Consider the following 26,154-nt stretch of genomic DNA (forward strand, 5'->3'; position numbering starts at 1 on the left):
AAGAGTAATTGTCCAGTTTTCATTTGTCTTCCTAAGGGAGAAAAAGGAAAATAATATTTGGATTATATATTTAGAGAATTTCCAAATTGAGTTATTCTAAATTATGGCTAAAACCTTTCTTTGACCTCAGTTTCTTCAGTTGTAAAGTACATATATTCATTTGTTCATTTGTTCATTCATTAATTGAATAAATACTTGTTTGGAACTTTATAGATATCAGATATTTTATATTTGATAGTCATTTTTGTTTCACCGTTAACAACATAATGGGGTAATGTAAATAAAAGTTTGTTACTTCTATAAGTATTTTTATGGTTAAATAGAAAGTATTTCTTTTCATACAAGTAAACCAAACTGGTCTTGATGGTACATTGAAAAAAGAAATTTAAAATTTCTCTTGAAATTATATGACATAAATATTTCAAATATTTTTACCCAGAAAAAGTATATTTTATATTATGAATCTTTACATATTAGAAGATAAATATTAACAATTTTCTTTTTTAAGAGTTAACATGTCAACATACTGTGAAGTGCCTTTCTGAAACACAAAGTTCTCCCCTAGCGAGCTGATGCAACTCTAGAATAAATATATTTGCAGAAAACAGTTTTCTCATTTATACTATTATAGCCATATTGCTTCTCTAAGGAAATATAAATATTGCTACTATGTGCATAAATGTATTAGGAAGAAAATCATAGTAGAAGAGTTGCCTATGATGGAAAATATAATAAAAATGTTTCCCCTGATAGAATTAAAAGCTATGCATGTCACTGTAAATGATGAGAGAGAACTTCAGAATCAAGAGTTTGGGGCTATGGCTGGAGTGCTGTTGATTATTCTTAGTTTGTTACTAATTCTGATTACCTTCTGACACTAGGGTAGTCATGCAAATAATTGAATGCACCTTTCATTTGCAGAGTTCACAGTTCACAGTGACTGTGGGAAGAACTCAGAGCACCTGGGTACTGTCATACCCCAGCCAGAGACCTATGACCTGGTGTCGGCATTGGGGGAATGGGTCCCATAAATGGTTGGTGTTCTTAAAATACAGTATGTTCGCTTCAATTCACAAAAATCAAACCCCCCATTTCAAATGTGGATTCAAAAAAGAAGCAAATATTGTAAAGCTGAGTTCTTGAGGAGGAAAACTTTCTTGTAGAAAGGGAATAAATATAGCAGTTATTTTTTAAAAAGCAGACACAGGTTAATACAATTTTCAACATGTCTTTCCTTTGTGTCCTTCATATTATTCAGAAAAAGGTTATTAAAAAAAACATACCATAGCTCTTTATCTTGCCTTGGCTGACCCACTTATAGTTTGTAAACAGGTGAAAATGTGCCTGGCCAAAAGCTTGTCCTTCCTGTTCCTCAAAGTCAGTATTATTTTTATGGTATGATGCTTACAGACTCCCTTTCTTAGCACTTTTTCTGCTTTGTGAATTTCTTCCCAAATATTTCTCCTTCCTATAATTAAAGAAAAGTCTCCAAGCCCTACCAAATATTCGGTTTAATCAATGAATCATTAGCCTGTATTGGTGGTGTTCTTAATTTTCACTTAATGGCAAGATGAACCATGTGCCCTTTGTTGGGGAGCTCTGCCACAAGAAGAAGGAATTTTTTAAAGTATGTCTCGGAAGTAAAATAGAAAAAATAGTCATGCTTAATAATGTTTGCTCCAGCTAATGAATTCCGTATTTAATAAGTAGACAGTAGCCAATCTTTTACTAATCAATACTTCCTATTATATCCCATCTCCTTACTTAATGCCCACTAAAAGCATTATTAGATCTGAATCTGAGATACTGTAAATTATCCCTCTTCCCTCCTCTCCATAGCATCCTTCCACCAACACTTACAAAGCAAACAATATTCTAAAATAAATAAAGAACAACCATAAGTGGGCTCCTAAAATCAGCCCATCTGTCTGATTCCCAGCACTTGTAGGTAACTTCCTTTATCTCTGGTTTAGAACTCTCAAAGCAACAATGCCAAAATACTTCAGAATGATTTTTTTTAAATGATGCTTATCTATTAAGCAGCAGAAGTAAGAAGTAGACCAAGTAAGAAAGTAAGACTGTAGACCTTTGTTCCAGGAAGATGACTGAAGTTCTGCTGGAAGATTCTTCAGTCTTGTGGAGTGAACTTTTGTGGAAGTAACACAACCAGGCCTGATGAGAAAAGCAGATCAAAGAAACTAAAAGTGGAGTCTGTGGTTCAATTATTTATGATGATGCTGCAGCTGTATTGATCAGAGGCAGTTTTCTCTTGCCTTCCAGAAGCTGTCTACCCAGAGAATTGTGCCCCAGTCTGCAAATGCAGGTGGTAGCAGAGAGGTGTGAGTAGCTAACCAGGACCTTAGTTACAAGAAGACGGGTTACCCAATATAGTTCTACCATATCTAATGACAAACAAACTGAAGATCTCTCCGCATATCTCATTTCCTAAGAAAGAAATGGTATATCATTTCACCTTGTACCCTGCAGGAAAAAAAGGTTCTGCCCTACCTGCCAAGATCATATTACCTCAGCATCAAAAAGCTCAATACAAAATGGAAGCTTTCAAAACACAGCATGGGGGCTGAGGTTGTGGCTCAGTGGTAGAGTGCTTGCCTGGCATGCATAGGCACTGGGTTTGATCCTCAGCACTGCGTAAAAATAAAGATATTGTGTCCACCCAAAACTAAAAAAAGCCCACAGCTTGATATTAAAAGGACAGTAAGATTTTGCAAATTTTATTTATTGTATTCCCTGCTGAACCTCTACTGCCAGGCACACAGTAGGTGGTCAACCATGTTTAATTAACTATTTAATGAACTATAAAGAAATGTTGTTGGAATATTGAGATTTTAGGCACTAAAGGCGTAAATCCTTGTCGCACAGCTTGTCTTAGGAGGCCACTGGCTTAGCTACAAGTAAACCAAACTGGTCTTGATGGTACATTGAAAAAAGAAATTCAAAATTTTTCTTGAAATTATGACATAAATAATTTTTATCCAGAAAAAAGGCATATTTTCTATTATGAATCTTTACATATTACAAGACAAAGGATAGCTGTCCTAGCCTTCCTCCTAGGCAAAGTCCTACTTGCCAGAGGAATAACTTACTCCTGCAGGCTGAGGATGAATATAGGATAAGTGTACACAGTTTCCACTTTGCTATTTCAGAAACCTCTAAGGCAGGGATTGATCCTTTGCATTGATACAAACAGTCCCAAGGAATTTGCTATCCTCTTTGAGCCAAAGATTGGGATAAACCTCTGAAGAAAGGGAAGTATTAGAAGATCCACTGTCCTTTTCATCTCAAGGGAAGGGGGTTTTGAAAACTTTGTTCTTAATGCTACTGAGGTGATTAGCATTCCATTATTCTATTTGGAAGGTGAAGTTGAGGGGAGTTCCTGTTCTGAAGTAGAAGAAAAAAAAATGTTGGTAGCTGACCAAACTGATTTATTCCAATAGGGAATTCTAAGAATTTACCCCAAATGATTTTTGGTAAACCACCTAGGGAAAGGCATATTGTGACATATTTCTATTATAGACAACTTTGGCTAATGTACTGCCTTTCTTCCTAATAAAAAGCACCTTATGGAGTTAAATAAACAACCACATTATAGAAAGAGGAAAACATAGGTGTTCCTGGTGTTCTGATAGAATTTAAATTGAGTTAAGAGTCCAAGTAATAATCAGTTTCCAACAAAAGCCTATAATGGCATAAATTTTGGATCTTGAATCAAGATGACCGTCAAAGTTCATGCTAATATCTCTGCCTCTCCCACCAAAATTTCAACAATTGATGGATATTTAATTTTTAAATCCATAGCAGTACTAGAAATGCAAATGGAAACACTGGTTGGGACAGAAATTTTACAAAGAATCCCTAAAATATGTGAGGCAGATGAAATAATATCAACAGATATTAATATATAAAAATAGTATGTAATAATATATAAAAATAATAGATATAAATTAATATATTTTAGGTGGATATTAATAATACCCACCTAAAAGTGGTGGTGCTGACTCAGAAAGGGTACAGACAGAAAACAGCAAGAGCCCTGGGCTGCCAGAAAGTGGTCTCTAGACATTGAAGCAAAAATGCTCCATCCATCAGATTGAGGAATGTGTTATAGAATTAAAAACCAAGAAGGATATAAACCATGTGAAATTACCACTGGAAAAATTATCAATGTAACACATTCTGTTTTTAGATTAAAAATGGAAACCATACAATCATGTAAATAGATGTTCCAAAAAGACATTTGATAAAATTCAGTATAATAAAAGTTTCGTTCACATACTAGGCTTACAAAGAAACTTCCTAGCCCCCAAAATTAAATGAATATATATTTAAATATATATATTTTTAAAAAATGGTATATAATTTTACCCTATGTACAGCAAAGAACCGTTTCCATTAAAGTCAGAAATAAAACAAAAATGGCTACTATGGCTTCTGCTATCCAACATTATATCAGAAGTTCTAGCAAGTAAAATATGGCAAAACATGTCTTTAAATATTGGAAAAGAGGAGGAAAAAATGGTCTATATGTAAATTCAGATTATATAATTGTCTTTTTTAAGAATTTCCAGCAGCATCAACTAAAAACCACTAGAAATAGTAAGATTCAAACAAGAGGACCACAAACCAGATCAGCAGACAAAATCCAGAGCTTTTCTAATCACTAGCACTTTCCATAAAGCTACATACTCAAAAAAATATCCTAGTAAGTTATAAATACTAATACTTAAGACCTTCCCTAAGGGTTATTATTATAACAGATGACCTGAATAAAAAGATATACAATGCTATGTTATTGGATAATAAGACACCACAGAGCAAACATGTATCTTCTTTTGTTTAAATCTATAAGTCTAAGATATTTAATTAATATCTCCCTTTCAGAAAAAAGTTTGCTGATTCCCACACTATACCATTAAAGTCTCAATGTTTTAAAAAATATTGAAATCATCCAAAAGATGGTCTTTGTTTAAACGACTGGGTTAAAAATCAACACAAAAAATATAAGAAATCTAAAGAATTTGGAAAAAATTTGGAAATTAAACAATGCACTTGTAAATAATCCATGTGTCAAAGGAAAGATCACAAAGAAAAACTAGAAAATATTTCTAACTGAATAAAAACAAAAGCAAAACCTATAAAAGTTTATGGAATATACCTTAGCTACATTCATATTACAATATGTAATAATAGAGAATGAATGCTTTTACCCCAAGTTTTGGAATAAGGCAAGGATCTTGCCACATTCACTCAATATTGTACTAGATGTTCTAACCAGAGCAATAAGGCAAGGAAAATAAATTAAAAACACCCAGATTAGCAAGGAAAAAACTTAATTTTTCTTTAATCACAGATGATATAATAATCTACATATTATTTGCTCCCAATAATATTTAAAAGAATAAAATAACTAGCAATACATAAATAAGTGTAATATCTGAACACTAAAAGCTATAGGTCATTGCCGAAAGACAGTAAATAAAATCTCAATAAATGGAGATATTCCAATATTTAAAACCAGATTATGAGATTGCATAACTCCACAATTTAATTATAAACACAAAACCATACACTTTCAACTGATTATGATAGTAAATTATATACCTCAGTGAAACTGTTAAAGAACAGAGAAATATCTTTTAGCTTTTAAAAATATTTTTATTAGTGCATTGTAGTTATACATTATAGTAGAGTTCATTTTGGCATAATCATACATGAATGGAATATAATTTGCTCCATTTCGGTCTCTTGTACTTCCTTGTTTTCTCCTATACTTCCCAAGCTCCTCCATTTTCTTGTCCCTCCTCCCTTTTCCTCAAGCCCCTTCCTCTACTCCACAGGTTTTCCCTCTATTTTTGTGGCATCTACCTCCCTCTTTTTCCCTCTTTGCTCTATCTTCTGCATTTAAAAGAGAACATTTGACCCTGGACTTTCTGAGTCTGGCTTATTTTACTCAACATGGTAGTTCCACTCATTTACCAGGAAATGCCATTATTTCATTCTTCTTTAAGGCTATTTACTACATTTTCTTTATATATTCATCTGTTTATGGGCATCTTGGCTAGCTTCATAACTTGGCTATTGTGAATTATGCAGTTATAAACATTAATGTTATTGTATAACTACAGTACGCTGATGTTAGCTCTTTTGAATAGATATCAAGGAATGGGATAGCTGGGTCATATGGTAATTCCATTCCTAGTCTCTTGAGGAGTCTCCTTATTGCTTTCCAAAATTGTTGTACTAACGTTCGTTTCCACCAACAATACATGACTGTATTTTCCCCCCACATCCTTGCCAGCATTTATTATTATTCGTATTCTTGGTGATTGCCATTGTGAGTGAGATAAAATCTTGACGTAGTTTCAACTTGCATTTCTATGATTGACAGGGATATTGAACATTTTTCATATGTATTTTAGCCATTAAATAATTTTTATAGGTACTAGAATGTATTTATATTTTGAAATAAAAACTGCAGTAAGTGTGAGGGTTTATGAAAACTAAAATGTTTTAAGATTTCTTGTTTTAATCTCTTTAAAAAGCTAAACATTGATCATCATAGATTTTAACTTTAAAATCTTCACAATACAATTTCTTCATTTGATGAAATTTTCTTCATTTGATGGAAGTTGTCAAGTAGCAGATTTTCCACAGCAAGGAACCCTTTAATATTTTGGTCTGCTCAGTGTGAAAAATTCACACATCACATAATCCCTCTATTAAATAATATCTTCCTCTTAAGTGGGAAGTTCCCTGTTAAGCAGCATCTGTCATGTTAATTTCATTGTTTTTGAGGAATATGAATTAACTTTGGGTGAAATAAAATAATCTATATGATATTAATTTTCCTTCTTAGAAGAAAGTGAAATTAAAAAGCAACTTTTATTGAATAGCTATTGACTGACCCTATGTCTTTGAAATCCATGCAAAGAATTTCAGGATAGATTTCAATGTGGTCTTCATTTTGTATGCCTGTCTTTATTTATTTTTTGGTACCAGGGATTGAACCCAGGGGGGGATTAACCACTGAGTCACATCCCCAGTCCTTTTTATATTTTATTTAGAAACAGGGTCTCACTAAGTTTCTTAGAGCCTCGCTAAGTTGCTTAGGCTAGCTTTGAACTTGTGATCTTCCTGCCTTAGCCTCCTGATTTTTGCTGGGATTACAGATATAAGCCACTATGCCCAGCTACCTATCATCTTTGAAAAGTCTCTAATGCTGTATGGTGTTCTTCACACACTGATGACAAGATACTACCTGGTATCTGGGTAAATGCTCAGGACCAAACCTGTATTGTAACTTCTGGACACTGGCATAGACAATTTTATTGGCAATTTTCTGACACTGCAGCAACTGATTCTAAAACTTTCTTGGCCTGGTGGAAGAATTTAGGCAACTGAAAAGGATACTTTGCTGGAGTATTTCCTAGAAGCAAGTGATTAAGTAGACGGTCCTTTTGTAATAGCATCTTCTTCAGAGAGGAGAGTGGCAGCTAGTGCTGCCAGGTGGCAAAGGGAACTTCAAATCAGATATCTTAGCGTTAAGAGCAGGAAGTGGTTAGGACTAGTCAAAACCAGTCATTTTACAGAAGAGAACACTGAAACTCACAAAGTTGAATGAACTTCACCCAAAGTGCAGCAGAAACTAAAAGTTTCCTATCCAATGTCTATCTCTCCTTCTTCCTCACTAACCTAATCATTGATGTTGTTTCAGAGTGGCAATATTCCCAGAGTACAATAACTACCCTTGCAGCCTTCCTTGCAGCCAGGGGTAGATGTATGACCCAGTTCTTATATTGAGGAGATGTAAGATAAGGTTGGATGTGGTTTGGGGGAAGTTTTTTAAGGCGAAACACTTGACCTGTGTGTCCTTGTGTCTCTCCCTTCCTCCTGCACCTAATGTAGGCATAAGAATAGCTGCTCAGATCTAACAGTGTCTTTAATGATGTGTGAGAATTCATTCTGGGTGTGAAAAACCTTTGCCTTTTGAGCAATACCTCTTTCTGATAACCCATCAAGTATTGCTAATATTGGAAAGAAATCCATTTCATGGATGCTACAGATTATTTATGTTTATGTTGTTTATGTTTTCCTTAAGAAGCAAGAGCACAAAATTTGAGAAGGACAAGAAAGATCTAAGCTCTAGTCCAAGAAACATTGCAATTGTGTCTTACCTTCCACAGGGCCCTAATTGTGAACATCCAGCACACTAACTGTTGTTGCTTTCTCTAAGAGGCTGTCAGCTCACAGAGGGGAGTAGCACTCTGAAGAAGCAAAGTTCTGGTAGTGCATTTGAGCAACAATAATGGAGCATTAAGGAGAAGGATACTAAAGGGGTGGGGGGTAGGAGGGGAGGAGAGGAAAAAGTATCTGGGCCAGAGAGGGGAAATTTAAAAATTACCAAAAGAAGAAGCAAAACAAACAAAACCTATGATTTATTGAGCCTAGTAAACTCACAGGTGCCTGTAAAATAGGTCGTTTCCACACACTACCCTGCTTTCTGATGCCCAGCCCAGGGCAAACTCTGCCAACCTGCTTAAGAAAAGTGGTTTCACTCTTGTAGTAAATCTTGCTCTTGTCTAATCTAATTATCGCTGGCAGTTTTTCCCTTTTAATTAAAACTCAAGCCCTTATACTTTTCTCCTTTTCAAGAAAGATAAGAGACTGCCCAGAGCAGAGTAATAGACTAGGGTTACTGTGTTTAGCCTTTTCTTTTCAGGAGAGGCAAAGATTGGCAGGTATGGTCTAAGAGGACATTTCAGCTGTAGTCATCTAGGGAAGCCGCTATTATAAACAGAAGTATAAAATATAAGAAACTGCTTTTTAACTTAATCAACAAAATGATTAGAAAAGTGAGTGGACAGTAACTGAAGGTAAGAGCGTCTAGGAGCTTTGCTGTCATGATTTTTTTTTTTTTTTTTTTTTGGTGTGTGTCTGTGTGTGTGGCTGTTGTCAAGAGAAAGTCGAGTATCAAGAGGATATGGAGATACTATCGACCTTACACACTTAGAGTGTTTAAAAATACAATCCTTGTATTTGTTCTCATCTCAGAAGCCCTGGGCTTGGTCTTTGTTACCTATTGGATTTCAGGAAGGTTGACTTGAGATGCGGTGTTGCCATTTCCTGAGCTTTTTTTTTTTTTTTTTTTTTTTTTTTCCGGAGCCAGCAGCCAGTTCCTTTGTTGTGTCTCCTCTGCCATTCATTTTTCTCTGCCCTCGCACCTCCAGACAGTGTGATGGAGATGTTTCCTGATCTTTTCGCTGGGAGCCCAGGACCATCAGCTTCTCTGGCATTCGATAAAGGACCGCTTTTAAAAGCCAGTGAATGTCGGGGGCTGGGTGCGCGCCACGCCGGGAGCCGACCCGCTTTGTGAGCGCGTTTGTTTGTCTCCACCGCTGTAGGACCGCTGGCGCTAGGCGCGGGCCGCGACCCCCAGGAGGCGGGGCCTCTGCGCGTCCGGCTCCGCCTGGAGAGGGTTTCGTAGTCGTCGCCGCCCTCATTTGTTCGGTTAGATCGCGCTGCCCCGACGCTTCACCTACAGCCTAGTACACCCGACAAGGCAGCCCTGGAGTCCGCTATAGCCTACATCCCACCCGACCCCTCTTCGGACTCTCGTCCTCCGCTTCTTCACTTTTCCTCATTAAAAGCATACTGGAGGAGCGCTTGGCAAAATTCAAAGTAAAAACAGAGAAAGAAGAGGGAAGAGAAAAAATTCGATGAACCCGTTTTGGTTCTCCAGAGTTTGTGAAGGGTCGTAACCATGTCGGAGTCGGGGGAGATAAATGAATTTGGCTACATCATGGAATTGCTAGCCAAAGGCAAGGTGAGTGCTGGGGGGGGGGGGGGCGCCGTGTCATGCCACGGGTCCCTACTCTGGGTACTACCCGGCCTGTAGCCTGATCCGTTTCAGCGTCTGGGGAGGACGGGGGCTAGATCCCATGGTTCGCGCCCGCAGCCCGGGCATCCCAGCTGCTGCAGAATGCAAAGTAGCAGCCTTTTCTTTAGTGAGAGGCGTCTCTGAAATGAGCTGTGGGATACTTTAGAGGGCGTTAGGAACCAGCTGGGCGACCGCCCACTGTGCGAAGATATGGGGACGATGACCACACGTTGGTCAAGGGGACTCTTCCTTATGCACCCAGGGCTGCCCAAGCGAGGTGAGTTCGAGTGGGTGACCTAGCGGGTCCAGGCGCGGAGGCGGAGGGAGGGTCCGAATAGGCCGGGAAGGCGGGGTCGGGCTCAGCTCTCCGACTGTTGTTGTGGAGGATAAACAGCGGCCAGCAACACAGTTCTCCCTTCCTTGGCGTTTTCGGCGCTTTTTCCAGGTCTTTAGGCACTGCCCCAGGCAGGGAACATTTCAAACCGCCTTCTTTAGTGGGGAGAAGGGATGCTGGAGGAACCAGATGTCAGCCCCGCACCTGTCCTGAAGCCTTTTGGGGCCCTGGCTGGCGCGGTGGGTGGCGCTCCACGACCACGCCCTCACCTCCGCGGGGAGGAGCCTGCCGTGTGTAGAGAACCTTGCGAGAAACCCGGCTCCCGACAGTATGCGAAAAACTGCCCAGAGAGGCTTCTAAGTCGTTTGCAAACTGTACGCGTCGGGAAATACCGAGGCAGCACCGCTCAGTACCCACCCGACTCCGGTGACGTGAAGGTGGTAAATGGCGTTTGCTGAGAGAGGATTCTGTGGCCCTGGTCTGAGCCCTTGAAACTTCAGTTCCACACCCTATCAACTCCAACAGCCATTACAGAGCAGGGAGTAGTTTTAGTTTCAGACCAGATAGTCCTGTGGGCTCTTAGCCTAAAGAGTCCCAGGTGAACCAACTCCTCCCTGACATCTATTCTTCAACAACTGAATACAATCATCTGAAAGGTGTGTGGGGGGGAGTGCTTCAGGGCGCCGCTTCAATTTATAGACCGGGCAGAGTACAAAAGGAGGATCCTGTTCTACTTCTTTTCCATCCTGAACCTCAATCTGCGTGTGCATGGGAACACCCTGGCCCGTCACAAATAACCTTTTGACCATCTCCAGACCTAGAATGTACGGCAGCCCCCTCCTCCCTCGAGGGAATGGACCCAGGGGAAAGAAGTACAGAAGAAAGGGTTGGCTCCCAGAGAAGAGGAGCACAGCCAGAGGAAGACCAGAACGTGACCCTCTGGAGAGCAGGATGCACAGACGAACCCTGGCTGCCCAGTTCTAAGTGCTGATGCCTGACAGGAACATCTGCTTGGGAGTCACGGGTTGGAGGATGCCTTTTTTTTTTTTTTTTTTTTTTTAATCTCAGACAAACCACTCTTGATGAGATGGGGAATAGGATGATAAATTGGTGAATTTAGGTTTGTGTTCAGGCAGTCTTCAAAAGAAGCCAGAATTGTAGTAGTTGGTTAACTCCATATAATTGCATCCAACTAATCAATTGCATCCAAACCCAGAAATTCTGAGAGAATATTTCTGAGGTGGGCCTAGGGATGGGCATGTTGACAACACCCTGGGTGACTATGAAGCCGCTGAGCTTACCATAAACATTAAATGGAGAGGTAGGGTGAACCATTTATGAATCTTGAAACTTTAGAATAAATTGAGATACACAAAAACAGAAACAGACCCCTCAGAATAGCAATGTGTTCATCACAATATGCTCTTTGTAATGAAAACACAAAATAACTTTCTAGTTTCCTGCACTGGATTCCTCTGCCTCTCACTCTTGACTAATTAGAGCTTCTCCAGGCTTTAGCAATGAGCCTGTATGAACACTGTCGTCTGCCTTCCATAGGTGGAGAGGCCAGGTGTCCCTTGGACATCTTACAGGTTTTCCCAGTAAGAGCACTGGTGGGTTCAATAGATGACTCCTAACCATCTCCATTTAAAACCCCCTATTTTGTGTATGATTATATAGACTTTGGACACCTAATATTAGCCATGAAATAACAAACCTTTGAGACTCACTTGCTTTATTTTCCTCTTGGGAGTTAGATTTCACTTTGTAGTTCAGGTTTCTAATGTAATGAATAATGTGAAGCTGGTCTAATTATGAAAGTAAAAAGAGATCAGAGGCCTGTAGTCTGCCAATGTTCTTCTGAGTCTCTCAAAGTTGAGACCAGTGCCTGACATCAGCATAATTTCCTTTACTTTCCCTCCAGATGTTGTTTAATCCTCATAGGACTTCTCAAACTGTACATAAGTTAATTTAAAATACACCTGGCTTTAAAATCTTACAAAATTAATATTAGCAAAGTATCCTAACTTTTGAGAGGCTTTACAAGAGGAAACACTGGAGGTTCATTCTCACTTCCAATCCCCTGCCCAGTGGCAGATATTTATGTGACTATTTCAAATAAATTAGTTTATTATGAATTCACTAATATGGGAGGTGAGCCTTTCCTCTTAGGGTAACCTAAAACCCACACACTAAACTTGATCAGCTGATTTTACTCTTATTGTGATATGCTTACTTTAATATTTAAAGTACACAGTAATCTCTATCATTGCAATCTTTCAGCTCATCAAACAATACTCTATAGGCACACAGTAGCAAATACTTATTTTTCAAGAGTTTTAAAAATCAGCATAAATGCATTTCCTTGTATTTCACTATCAGTGAAACTTCTACCATTTCTGAAATCTGTTTCTTTTGCAACTCATCTCTTTGGACTAAAGAAGAGCTTTTCAAATCTGTGGTCAATATCCAAGATTACTCAGGCAGTATTTTCAAACTGCTTTGATCTCTTCAAAGATTTGCCTCATTAATTTTTTATCATCTTCACATACCTCTTCTCTTAGACTATCATGCATTATTTCAGATTCAAATAATGAAAATTTGATGATGAAGAATAAAGCAATTTAAGTTTAATATACCTCTTTATATTTCCAGTATTTATCATATTTATCTTTACATATAAATGTCCAAAAGTACTTCTTGTCTCCTTTATAGTTTAATAGTTACTGTTTGGACACATTCAAGAAGTAGAATAGTGTGAACAAAATTAAGGGGTTTTGGAAAGCTCACATTTAATTTTGTTAGAGAAATACATGGTGAATTATTAACTTGGAACATCTTTGAGGCACATAAAGTTTAATAATTTTTATAAACACAATATTGACTCTAGAACAAGAAGACACTTATACTCTGAAAGAATTAGGTTTAAGATATTCGTAAATCCAGAATAATATAAAGTCTTAAATATCTCCTAGGACCAAAACAAAAATACCACCAAATGAGCTGTATGTGTCAGAAGGCTGAGTAGATAGGCGCTCACACAACTGAAATTTAAACTGGGGTGATAATGGTAAGATTGTCTCCACTGTAAAGTATTCTCCAAAATATTTTTTTAATACATTGGGATTGAGTGAAATGTGGAGGGTAGGGAAGAAGATTTAGAGTTTTGCAATATAATTTGAAAATAGCTAATTTCATGACTATCATAATTTTTTTCTTTTTAAACTACATTGTTCTAAAAAGTTTTGAGGAAAAAGGGATCTCCTAAACTACACTGTAAAAGAATGAGCCAGATATTTTGTGAAATTATAAATTACTTATTTTGTACATACCTATGGGCAATGCAATAAGGATGCTAGAGTAACATCCAGTTTTCATCCTGGGTGTTTGATATCTAGCCTTGCAATTGTGAGCATATTACTTAATCTCTGGGTAGAGGTGGGGAGGATTGGTGGTTGTTACCTGTACTCTCTGAAGAAAATTATACCTGTTTCCACAGGATTATTACAAGGATTAATGAATATGTTATATGACCTTCCTATTATTGTTATTGGCACATAATAGGCCCTTAGTAAATAAAGGTTGTTACCATTAGCTATTACAATAACAGGGTTATATCTTGAGATAACTTATATCCAAATTGCATGATCATTATTAGCAAGTGGAGGTAGAATTTCCAGATAAAATACAGAATATAAAGTAAAATTTGTATTTAATATCAACAACAAATAATTTTACTACTACAGATATGTTTCATGCAATTTCTGGGATATACTAAAAAATTTTATAACATCTGAAATTCTAGTTATACCATGTGCTTTGTTTTTATTTGCTGACTCTACAACTCTGAGGAGGGATGATAAGATTTGGCGAAAGGGGACCTTCCAGACAACCTTAAAATATTACCAATGTTGTTCATCTCAAGTTCATCAAGAGACCCCTTTGCCTACCAGTTATGCAGCAAGTACATACATTCTCTCAATTATCAGAAAAAAGTCTGCAAAAGCAGCATTGTTTCTCCCATTTTCCCAATTTCAAATCTGGTCTGGTGCTACTGTTTAGTAGCTAAATGCCTACTGGATTTTGTCTTAAATAAAAGCTTAAATGGTTAGAGAGATGACTTACAAAATGTCAGATATCGGTGATATGAAATAAAGAGTATGTAATTGTGTTAGCAGGAAGACCCTTAAGTGCTAAAGGGGTTACATTAAGAGACAATCAATGTAAACCAGATTAATGAAGGAGGCTCTAGAATCGTAGCTTGAAAGATGAGTGGAATTTGGTCAGGCAGTGGAAATCTGAACTTCCTGGCTCTCTGGACTCCTCTCCCCTGGTTTTGTTCCCATAGAAACACTTTATGACCGGTTAGTTGGCATGTCAGAGGTTTGGGTCAACAATTGATAGACAGTGCCATTCATTGTGCCTTCATCTCTAACTTCCTAATTCCCAGCAGTATGAACAGTCTGTGTGCCAACCTACTACAACCCTGTGATTTACTTAATTTCTATTTTCCTTTTTTCCCTTAAGAATCACAAGGACAGCACTGCCCATATAGGAAGTCATCTGTAAATATCTAAGAGTCTATTGCCCTCTAGGCATGCAGAGAGGAGGCTCAGGTTGGGCACGAGAAGCTCTCTTGATTTTATACCAGTGTTGTGGAATAACTAGGGATTCCTAACAGGGGCAAGGTGTAGGGGTATGTAGTCTTCTTACTTTGCTTCTCTTTCTTGCAGGTTATATTAACAGAACGATACCCTGATTGTCTGATCTCAGACCAAACAGTTAATATGGGAAGAGACTAGGTCAGTTTAGTGAGTAGTATATAGCCTACAAGGTAACAAGTATGTATTTTAAATAACTGAGCCTCTGTTTTACCAAAAACTAAGTGGTGTGTTTATGTTCTAGGCCTAGAGGCCTAGAGGGGCTTGTTGACTTTTTGGATTTCATGAAGAAGGTAGATGTGAGACAGCTTACACCCCTGTGATGGAAGAGTGAATAAGTAACACCAACAAGTAAAAGACATCACAGTAAATTCAAAAGTTGAAAGTCTGTGGACTTGGTTGAGTGATAGGAATGGATTAGGCTACCTTCTCATGAATTTTGATCCAGATTTAAATTATAAGCTATTGGGGTAAAAGGTGCTAGAATACTCCTAACTGGGAAGGGGTAGTTGCCAGGGGATAGCCATTTCTCTGTAAAAGCCTTTAAAATCTTCAACAGCCGTCTATCCTTTATCAGACTTACGTTATTGCAAGTTTACCATCCCTCCTAAAAACTCTGCCACCAACATACATCTATACACATACTATATATATCCCTCTCCTCCTTACATTCTGAAACCAAGCTGCTTGTGGTCCAGCACTATAGCTAATTCTGCCTCTGTCTGATTGGAATCATAAGGACAGCATTGCCCATATAGGAAGTCATCTGTAAATATCTAAGAGTCTGTGGCCCTCTAGGCATGCAGAGGGGAGGCTCAGGTTGGGCAGGGGAATTAGACAGGAAGACGAGAAAGAACAGAATCTGAGAAGAAACAGTATGTTTGAAGCCTGACTAGAGGTAGACAGGAAAAAAGAAAGGATGTTCACACACACACACACACACACAGGATTTTAACTGAGGAACTGGGAAAGGTCTTGGTGCCTGTATGTGGGAAGCTAGATTGTATGGCAGTAGAGAGAGAAGTTGATGAAAGCATGGTAGACTGTCAAGCAGGATAGAAACCCTGAGGGAACTGGGAAGTGGAGGTTTTAAATGGTTGTTTTCATATTTGCTGTCATCTTACCAATATATTCCTTCACTTTTTTTTTTTTTGGCTTTAAAAAGTATATAGATTAGCTGGGCTGGGTGGCTCAGTGGTAGAGCGCTTGCCTAGCATGTGTGAGGCACTGGGTTCAATCCTCGGCACTACATACATATAAATAAAATTTAAAAATTCATCAACAAATAATAAAAATATTTTAAAAACCTTTTAAAAAAGTATACAGATTAGGGACTGGGGCTGTAGCTCAATGGTAGAACACTTTCCTACCATGTGTGAGGTACTGGGTTTGATCCTTAACACTATATAAAAAAATATAAATACAACTACAACTAAAAATTTTTTTTAAAAAGTATATAGATTAAATATAAAGGATTTTTATATGTTTTAGAAGCTAGCCATGCACATATTAATGCAAATACAAAAGTAAGCCCTGCACTTCTGACTCCATTCCCTTATTTCTCTGCAATAAGGTAAATATTTCTTGTGCTTTAGAGACACTTTTATTTTTATTTAGCTGCCCTGTACAAACATATATACTTGTCCGAATGTTTTTGTCAAGAGTAGGAGCATACAGAATTCATATGACTTTACATTTTTAAAACACTATTTTATGCTTTCTTTATCATTGGTACATTCATTTTAACTCCTGTATAGTATTTCATGGTGTGGATGCTGATTACTATAAGTCCCCAAATAAGATCTTGTATGCATATTTATGGGTACACATGCAAGTATTACAATAGGAACATTCTTAGATAAGAATAACTTTTGTCAAAAAGAGTTAAGTATTAACAATTTTTGCAAAATTTCCCTTCAAATAAGCTGTACTATCTACACTATCACGAAAAGTTTGAAAGTACCTAGTTCCCCACATTGTGGCAAGTTTTTTTTCTTTAAAGTTGTTCGTGGACCTTTATTTATACATGATGCTGAGAATTGAACCCAGTGCCTCACGCATGCTAGACAAGTGCACTTCCACTGAGCTACAACACCAGCCCTTGGCAAGTGTTTTAACATAATTTTTGGAACTTGTAAATTAGGTGAAAATGGTTCAGTGAAGTTTGATTTGCATAATGGAAGGCCTTTAAAATTTATTTCCACCAAGTATTGTCTATACAAGTTTATCTTTAGTTCATTACATGAAATCGTCTAATCTCTTTTACCTTTAAAATTAAATTAAAATTACCTTTTAATTTTTTGGACCCACAACACTGTTCAGGTGTTCTGATGTGAAACTACAGCTGATGGGGATTTATTTAACCTAAGAGTCAGTATTAGAAAGTCTTATTATTTAACTGGTTGAGCCTTAAAAAAAAAAAAATCTATGTAGGTACGTGGCGTAGGGAATGATTTAGGTACCCAAATGACACAGGCATTTGCTGTTTTCCTCATTTCCTTGTTGAATAGGACTCTTGAGAACCTGAGGGAAGGAAGAAGCCCTCTGGGGTCTAACACCTTCCGCTGTGTATCTGAATCAGAATAACCCAGTCATTAAGTGATCAGGCGCTTATCCTCTCTACCCGTCACCTGTAAACTGAGGATGTTCCATTAAAGATAATTGCAATAGCTCCTTGCTGTTCTCAATTCTACACTACTGCCGTCATTTAGCTGCAGGGTTGGAGAAGAGGCTACCACTGCTGACTCGGCTGTGGGAAGACGGTAGAACTTGCGACAGCAGAGACGCTCCCAAAGAGGAAATTAAAGTGGGAAGGCATTTCAAAACCTAAATATGCGTCTCTATAGATCTGTGGTCCCTTCACTCAGTTTAGGACTCTATGTGATACTGAAAGAGATAAGGAAAGCTGGAAAAGCAATGGTGTGATCTAGTAATACACTTTGCAAATAACCTAAGTTAACTGATTCTCCGTGCGAGCTGGAAACATGACAGAGGAAACGTGCCTGAATCTTGGCAGGTGAAATTAATTCCGCTAAGTCTCTCCGTGCATATGCAGCTCAGGACCCTCTGCCCTCGGTTCTCAGGGGAGAAAAACAAGGGGGTGCTGCGGGGTTGTGGGCACTCCCTTGCCCCTATCTCTTCAGCTCAATTCTTGGCCTGCACCCTGGAACGGAACTGGGCAGGAACGTGGGGTGCGTGACCACGCCCAGGTGAGAAGCGGCAGGAAGCCGAAAGCAGTGTTCATTGATCACTAGGGGAACTTGAAGTTCCACCCAAAACCAATCAAGTAGCGAAAAGAGGGTTCGTAGACCTGCGGTGGGTAGGGGTTGCGGAATACTCAAGATGGGCCTTGCAGGTGGTGGTGGTAGGAGTGAGAGGTAAATCGCTCTGGTCACCTCCGGAGCGCGGCTCCGCGGTGCCCTCGCCCCCTCCTCAGAGCTCAGAGCCAGGAGATGTTGCTCTTTCGTGGTGTCTCCAACCGCGCTTTGGGAAAGCCAGCAGGGAAAGCAAAATGAAGCGCAGAGGGGCTGCGCCAGGCGGGTGGCGAGGATGCAGCCGGATGCATCCTGCTGCAGCCCTGCAGGACTGCAACACCCGGACCCCGCCCTGGCCCCGCCCTCGGCTCCACTGCCCTCACTTCCTCCCCTCGCAGCTTCCTACCCAGGCAGGGGGCAAGGAGTCACGGCCTGGGTGGGAGTGAGGGGCTAAGGAGCCGGAGAGGTGAAGGCGGAGCCCCACTCACCGCAGGCCCGGACCCTCACACCTGCCCCGGCACTCCATAGGGCCTGCCGCCCCGCCCTCTTTGTGCGGAGGGCGCTGTTGCCTGGGTGACGGCCCCGCCCCCGCCCCGGCCCCGCCCCCGAGGCGCCCCGCCCTGGTCTCCGCGCGGCGGTCTGCCCAGCTGCAGTCCGGGAGCCGCCGCCGCCGCCGCCGCCGCCGCCGGCAGTGGGGCGGGTTTCCCGGGGCCGTCGCTGGGAGCAAAGCTGAGTCTCCCGCGCCTGTGCTTTCGCCTGCCCGCCCCGGCTGGTTCCTCGCCTCGTGGGTCCGCTGGCCGGATCCGGCGGACCAGCTTGCCCTCCGGCTCCTAACCGAGGTACCACTGCCGCCGCGGGGACCCGCCCACCAGACCCTGCTCGGGGCCGCCAGCCAGCCTGTGGAGACTCTGCCGTTGATGACACCTGGCAGAAGGCTACCATGGAGGGGGATGCTTCAGACTCTCTGGTGAGTGAGGGCCCAGGGGCTGCCTCCTCTCGCCCTGGTGGCGGCGCGCGGTGACCCCGGGGCTTTTTCTGCCCTCCACCCTGAGCCGGGAGTGAGTCTCTCCTCCCGGAGCAGCCTGGGCTGTCGTGTGGTGGCTCCGCTTCCTCCTAGCCAGTCCCCACCAGGCACGGGTTTCGCCACCCCCGCCCTTTATTAAACACGCCGGGAGGGAAGGACTGGTCATCCCCTGGGCCCCGAGGAGGGCGCGGGTCGGTGATTGCCCACCTGAGCACCTCGGGGAATCCGACAGGGCTCTTTAATGGGATCCAAGCTGGAGAATTCGCTTTAGGGAGGCGGGTGCGTGACCCATCCTCCTTTGTCTGGGAGCGTCTTAGGGCTCCCGCGGACTCTGGCCAGGTGCTGCCGCAGTGAGCAAAGGCTGTTTGGCTTTGCCGGCTCGCGGGGTGGGGCCCTGGCAGCCGTCGAGGTACTAGAGTTTTTGTTTGGAGATTCGTATGTACACTTATTCCGAAGTTTTCCAATGAACCCCTTTGAAGAGCGAATGAGCCTCCACATTACATTTCTTTTTAGATTGTTTCTCCTTCAATAAACACAAAATGAACAATTAATTTTTCTTTTGTGTAAGAATTACTTTATTGTGATTATAAAGCTAAATTCAAGACAGTGAATGCTTCATGTACAAGAAAAATGGTTGTTAGATCTTCTTCCAATGAGAGGTAAACCTTAATTAAGGGTATTGTTTTATACACAAATGGGGTGTCAAAATCAATTTTGGACATTCAGTACAATATTTTCCTTTGAATTATTGTCGAACTTTTTGTGAAATGAGATAAACTGAATGTTCTGTATCTTTGGTGTGAATTGTAGGTGAGGTATCTCATTTCCAGATTTATTAAAATCCTGACATATGGGCCTTTATTAAATATTTTACTGATGCAGCAAGAGCACTACAATGAAAGTGATAAAAGCATTTGTCTCTAGTGTTAATAAATCATTAAGGATTGTTAAAATTCTTTGTGACATTTTAAGGGAAATAGTTTAGCATACATTTTTGTTTAAGATAAATTATACTACATGCATATGTAGTATGTCAAAATACACTCTACCATCATGTATATCTAAAAAGAACAAATAAAAAAAAGAAATGTTAAAAAGGATGGGTGTGTTAATTACATTTTAACTTCTGTGTATTTCTACTAGTTGAAATCATTGTAAGGTTAAGAGTTGAAATGAGGTTGAGTCCTTTAATGTTGGACATCATTAAAATCGCACAGATGCTGACTATAGATTCATAACATTTGAAATTCAGGTTACATGAGAAAACACATAGGCCAAGGAAGGGAAAGCAATATGAAGTCATTCAACTTTTTAGTTATAAGAATCTAAAATGTTTCTCATTTAAAATAAAGAAGGAGGCTGATTCATAGTGGAATAGGGAGCGGGAACATGGGAGGAATAGACGAACTCTAGATAGGGCAGAGATTGGAGGGGAAGGGAGGGGGCATGGGATAATTAATGATGGTGGAATGTGATGATCATAACTATCCAAAGTACATGTATGAGCACACGAATTAGTATGAATATACTATGTATACAACCAGAGATATGAAAAAATGTGCTGTATATATAATAAGAATTGTAATGCATTCTACTGTCATATATAAATAAAAAAATTACAAAAAAAAAGAAAAAATGAAAGTCTATAGTATTGAAATACTTTTAATGGTGCCTTTTAGTCCTCTACATCCTTTTAGTATTCATTAAGTGCTTTTATGGTAACAGCTTTGATATATAGCATGAAAGCTTCAAGCATTTTAACTGCATTACAGCATATTAAAAATGGTGAAAAATTGCTGATAATTCCGCTTGTAAATAGATTTCAACTAGGATTCTGTGAACATATAGGCTAGCCTAGTTTTTATCAGCTTTTGTTATTTGCCACTCTCAAAACTTAATGTACCAAGTAAGAATACAATCTGTTCTTAGTGTTATATTTAAATTTCTTTTTTTTAAAGGAGAGAGAGAGAGAGAGAGAGAGAGAGAAAATCTTTTTTGTAGATGGACACAACACAATGCCTTTATTTTTATGTGGTGCTGAGAATAGAACCCAGGTCCCGCCTGTGCTAAGGGAGCACTCTACCACTGAGCCACAATCCCAGCCCATATTTAAACTTCTTTATTGAAGTAATTTTTTAGAATATTACCGAGTTCCTAAATCATTGAATTATTCATGATGATTTGAATGACTTTTTATTTTTTGATAGACTATTATGGTCTCCTGATATTTTATGCCAACTTCTTTTATACTTATATTTCTTTTTGTCTCGTGTCTGATCAGTTTTGCTTTTTCCAGTACTGGGGATTAAGCTTAGGCTGTGGCATGTGTTAGGCAAGTGCTCTACTGTGAGCTACATACCTTGACCTTTTTGTATTTTTATTTTGAAACAGGGTCTTACTACATTTCCCAGGCCAGACTTGAACTTGAACTTCTCCTGCCTCAGCCTCCTTAGTAGGTGGGATTACAGGTGCCTGCCCCCCTTGATTCTGATTTTTGAGCTATGGATATTGGAGGATAGTTGATGGCATAAAATTGGGTAGTCTGAGGGAGCTTCAGATTTTTAAAAATCAAGATCTTAACTTTTTTAAAGCATATACTTTTCTACAAGAGCTATAAGCATGATAAAATATTGCCTTCTGTGAGCTTTTGACTCTGATTTTGTTTTATTTTAAGGTGTCTATTAAGAATATCGAAAGAGAGCTCATTTGCCCAGCATGCAAGGAGTTGTTTACCCACCCACTGATTCTCCCTTGTCAACATAGTATCTGTCATAAATGTGTAAAAGAACTCTTATTGACTCTTGATGATTCATTCAATGAAGTGGGATCAGACAACTCCAATCAGAGCAGTCCTCGACTTCGGCTTTCCTCCCCTAGTATGGATAAAATTGACAGAATTAGCAGACCAGGTATGTGGCAGAACCTTGGTTGGGGTTGGGGTGAGGTACTTTCATGTTTGGAATAACTGTGGAAAGAAAATTGTTTTTATCATTTTAAATGTTAACTTTTTCCAGGTGGATAAACTAAAACTATAATTATAAGAGATTACTCCCAGTTAAAATATGAAAATGAATTCTTGTTTTTTGATATGCCCTTAAAGCATATATTGGATATTGAACACTATCTTTGTGATAAACGTCTTATTAACTGTGTCTATATTTAGGGGATATTCTGACCCTATGGTGTCTTTGATATGATAAAACAGTGGATTAGTGAGATACTTACCAGAGAAATATCCATATATGTAATACCCAAATAAATACTGCAGAATTAGAAATGGAACTACATAATGGCAAGTCCTAGAAAACTTTATTTATGGACAAATTATTTGATATCATTTGAGAATTTTCTTTAACCATTCTTAATCCATTTTAAAAATAAGAATTTTGAACAACACAAACAGCAGAATTCTGTAATAATATATAAAGTAGATCTGATTTAATATAGAGCACATATATGATTACCTTTATCATATTACCAACATGTAAATTGTTTCCTGTTGATGTAGTATTACTTTTTCTTAGGTAGCTATTACAGGATTAACGTATTACAAAGTAATTTAAAAATCACTGGAGTTGCTGAAATTCTTCTTTTTGGGGGGTGGGTACTGGGGATTGAACTCAGGGGTATTCTACCACTGAGCCACATCCAGAGCTTTATTTTGTATTTTATTTAGAGAAAGGATTGCACTGAGTTCCTTAGTGCCTTGCTTGCTTTTGCTGAGACTGGCTTTGAACTCATAATCCTCCTGTCTCAGCCCCCCAAGCTGGGATTTTGACTGGGATTACAGGCATGTGCCATTGTACCCAGCTAATGCTGAAATTCTTAGTACAAAAAATTCTTGGTACTGAGGTCTGAGTTGGTTAAAATCATGTTCTTGGTAGTATTTAAATGGCCATAAATTTCAGATTCAGAGCTTCAGCTCTGTCCAGTTTGAGCTTTGAGATTTTAAATTTAATCCTTCTGTCAGTTTCTTTCTCTTATAGTATTAGGAGTAACTTTTTAATGATGTAAACTTTTTTTTTTCCCCAGAGAAGGATGTCTTTCTCTAAGTCGCATATCTTAAAATTTTAGGTCACAAGCATAATAAACACAGAACAATTTTTCACTTTACCTTTTTGTTATAGATATATTGTATAAATAGAAATATTGTATATATATTGTAAAATATTGTATTGTACAATACAATATAGATGCATTTTCCTATTAGCTTAACCATTATAGGAAAACCAGCAGCCAGTTGATTCTAGACCTTCCTGTTGGAGACAGTGGGCCGTGGCTAGGATTAGAATGCTTGCCTTGTCAAAGAGGGCAGAAGCTGCTTGGCACCAAATGAATTTGTGGAATTGAGGGCACCAATTGTCAGATTTACTATTTTGTCACAAACCTGGTAATGGTTTTTAAGTGAAAACATTGGCAGTTAATTCAAATTATTTAAGAATATTGTGCCAGCTCAACATAGTGCAGGACTGCTAAAACATGTCTTTGGCTCTGACTCCTCCAGCTTTTGTAGGGCATCAATGTCTTTATTTTAAATAATGTATGGGTGACCAATATCGCTAGTATTGTAGAGGGGGATTCTGCTTTGAACAGTGTGCTGAGCAAGTTCTGTCAACTGCCTGATTTCTCTAGCACTGAAGTTCTTTGCCTTATTGAATACCAGCTGTATTCATTCAGTCAACAAATACTTTGAGTGCTCACTCTGGTTATCAGGTAAGACTAAATGCTGAAGAGGTAAATAAAATAGACCTATAGTTTTGAAAAAGTGTATAATAACTAGCCTAGCATTGTACAAAGGTTCATAAAGGATACCAGATTTAGAGTATAATTCTTTGTCAAGCACACATACTGAGTAATTGAATAGATAAACTAGAGGACCCAAAGGGCGAGAATGCCTCAAATATGATAATCATTCCTGGAAGTTTTGTATCAATGAATATAAATTTTAGGATTGTCCTCCACATGATCACATGATCATTAGGTTTAAACCAATAGAACTCATTCTATTACAGATGTAATGTTACTTATCTTCTGTTTGGACACTTGCCTGTAGTATTTTTTTGGACAGATTTATGGATTCATGGTTCAGTAATATCACTGCCCACCTTTTTTATGACAGGGTTTTTCTTTGTTTTTATCAGTTATACATACTTGAGAAGGAAAACAGAAACATTATTCACAGGTATAAGAAGGGGAAGAATAGAACTCTAAAAGTTACTTTTGCCATTGGTTTAATAAAGAATTAGATTTGTGCTGTCCCATGTAGTAGCCATTAGCAACATGCAACTGTTGAGTGATTGAAATGTGGTTAGTCTGAAGTGAGATGTGCTGTAAGTATAAAATGAATTTTAAAGACTTAGGGTAAAAAAACACTAAAATATTTATATTGATTACATTTTGAAATGACATTACTTTGAATATAGTGAGTTAAATAACATGTTATCAAAATTAATTTCACTTGTTTCTTAACTTTTTTATGTGGCAACTGAAAAATTTAAAATCACATATATTTTAACTTTGGCTCCTGTATTTCATTTGGATAATGTTGCCTTAGACGTTTGATAGAGCTTTTTAGATAAAAGAGTTCCTTAAAAGGAGAGTAAAATTTGTGTGTATAACATAATTGCATATTATATAAAAAGATCTATATTGTCTCATGCTTCTGATCATATATGTACAAGTTTTCTCTTTTTTAATTTTCCAGAAATAAAAAATGGAAAAAATATATTCAGTGCTAATAATGTTTATTTATAGAAAAAGATACCCAGTTTTAATAATATTTGGGTCAGTAAAAGACAAACTTGAGAATTTGATTTACCTTTTTTTCTAACAGTTACCAGAAATAGGATTGTTTAAAAACATAAATGTATAGAACAAAGTATAGGTCCCTTAAGCACTGCACCAACAATGATGAATTCTGAATTCCAGTAACTTGAATGTTTAAATACCATGTGTACTGGGAAAAACACATTTTTTACTGTTAATTCAATAATTGTATTATGTACAGGACACAGTTACTGCTTTATCTTTTGTTAACAAATTGTGAATCTTCTCTTTGAAATTAAATTCTAAATCCAGCTTTCTGTTCATTGTTCACAGCTTCACAACGGAGATCTTTGGGGTGGAGAGGTAGAAAATGCTTTATTGCTTTTGTGGCCGAAGGCAGTTTAGTGTTAGATTTAGATTATGTTATCTTGTGTATATATAAGGTTATTTAACATCAGTGGTCAAGTCTTCAAAATTATGTAGAAAATGAACAAATTGTGCTGAAATGACTTAAAGGTCAACATGACTAAAATTTCAAACAAGTTCTGATGTTTTGAAGGGGGGAACACTGATTATTAGTGCTTGCATTTTGTCAGTATGCATGTAACACATTTTTGAAGAAAATGATAAGTATTCCTTTTGCTTGTTCTTTTAAAAAATATATGGCACCTGAAAATTTCTTACATTTACTTAGTGGAACAAAGCTTAATATAGGAACATTGGGGAGAGTAAAAAATAAGCCAGTACTTTCTCATGTATTGGAAATTTTGATTACTTTGTTGATTATTTTTTTGCAGTTAATAACAATTGTTGCTTTTTTATGAATATGATGTCTTTTTATGTTTAAAGTATTGGCATCAGTTTTAACACCCGAGGTCTTACCCACTTGTAGTAGATAATGTACCCTCCTTTTTTTAGGCTTTCTGAAGTATTCTGTGTGAAAGATGGACCAACCTATCCAAAAAAAAAAAAATTTTTTTTTTTTTTTAAACTCCAGTTGACCTTTAAAGTAAAACGGACTACTTTTCTTGTGTAATGCTGGTGGTACCCTCTTGCTCTTTGGAGAATAAGAAAGATCTGAAATGTTATCCCTTTTCTGTTTTTCTTGCCTTCTTTTGCATCTGTTGTAAAGTTTTATAGCCATTCTTCAGTGAGGATTTAGTAAGTCTAAGACCATTTTAAATGTTGAAAATTAGTAACTAGAAGGAGAGAAATAG

The 26,154-nt window shown here is 38.3% G+C and overlaps 1 protein-coding gene across 2 annotated transcripts in view; it reads left to right on the top strand.

Annotated features, from left to right (window-relative positions):
- The first annotated feature begins 9,781 nt into the window (after positions 1 to 9,781).
- Positions 9,782 to 26,154, top strand: part of Trim36 (tripartite motif containing 36) — a 43,636-nt gene continuing 27,263 nt past the window's right edge. Inside the window, exons 1-2 of one of the 2 annotated variants that reach the window (XM_077796921.1) lie at positions 9,782 to 9,844; positions 21,846 to 22,080. In XM_077796921.1, coding sequence (XP_077653047.1) covers positions 9,782 to 9,844; positions 21,846 to 22,080 — 298 coding nt within the window. Of the gene's footprint in view, positions 9,845 to 19,087; positions 19,115 to 21,845; positions 22,081 to 26,154 lie in introns of those variants that run through there. The other variant, XM_077796927.1, reaches the window with a different exon arrangement.

The sequence above is a fragment of the Urocitellus parryii genome, chromosome 1 (assembly GCF_045843805.1).
Source record: "Urocitellus parryii isolate mUroPar1 chromosome 1, mUroPar1.hap1, whole genome shotgun sequence".
Lineage (NCBI taxonomy): Eukaryota > Metazoa > Chordata > Mammalia > Rodentia > Sciuridae > Urocitellus > Urocitellus parryii.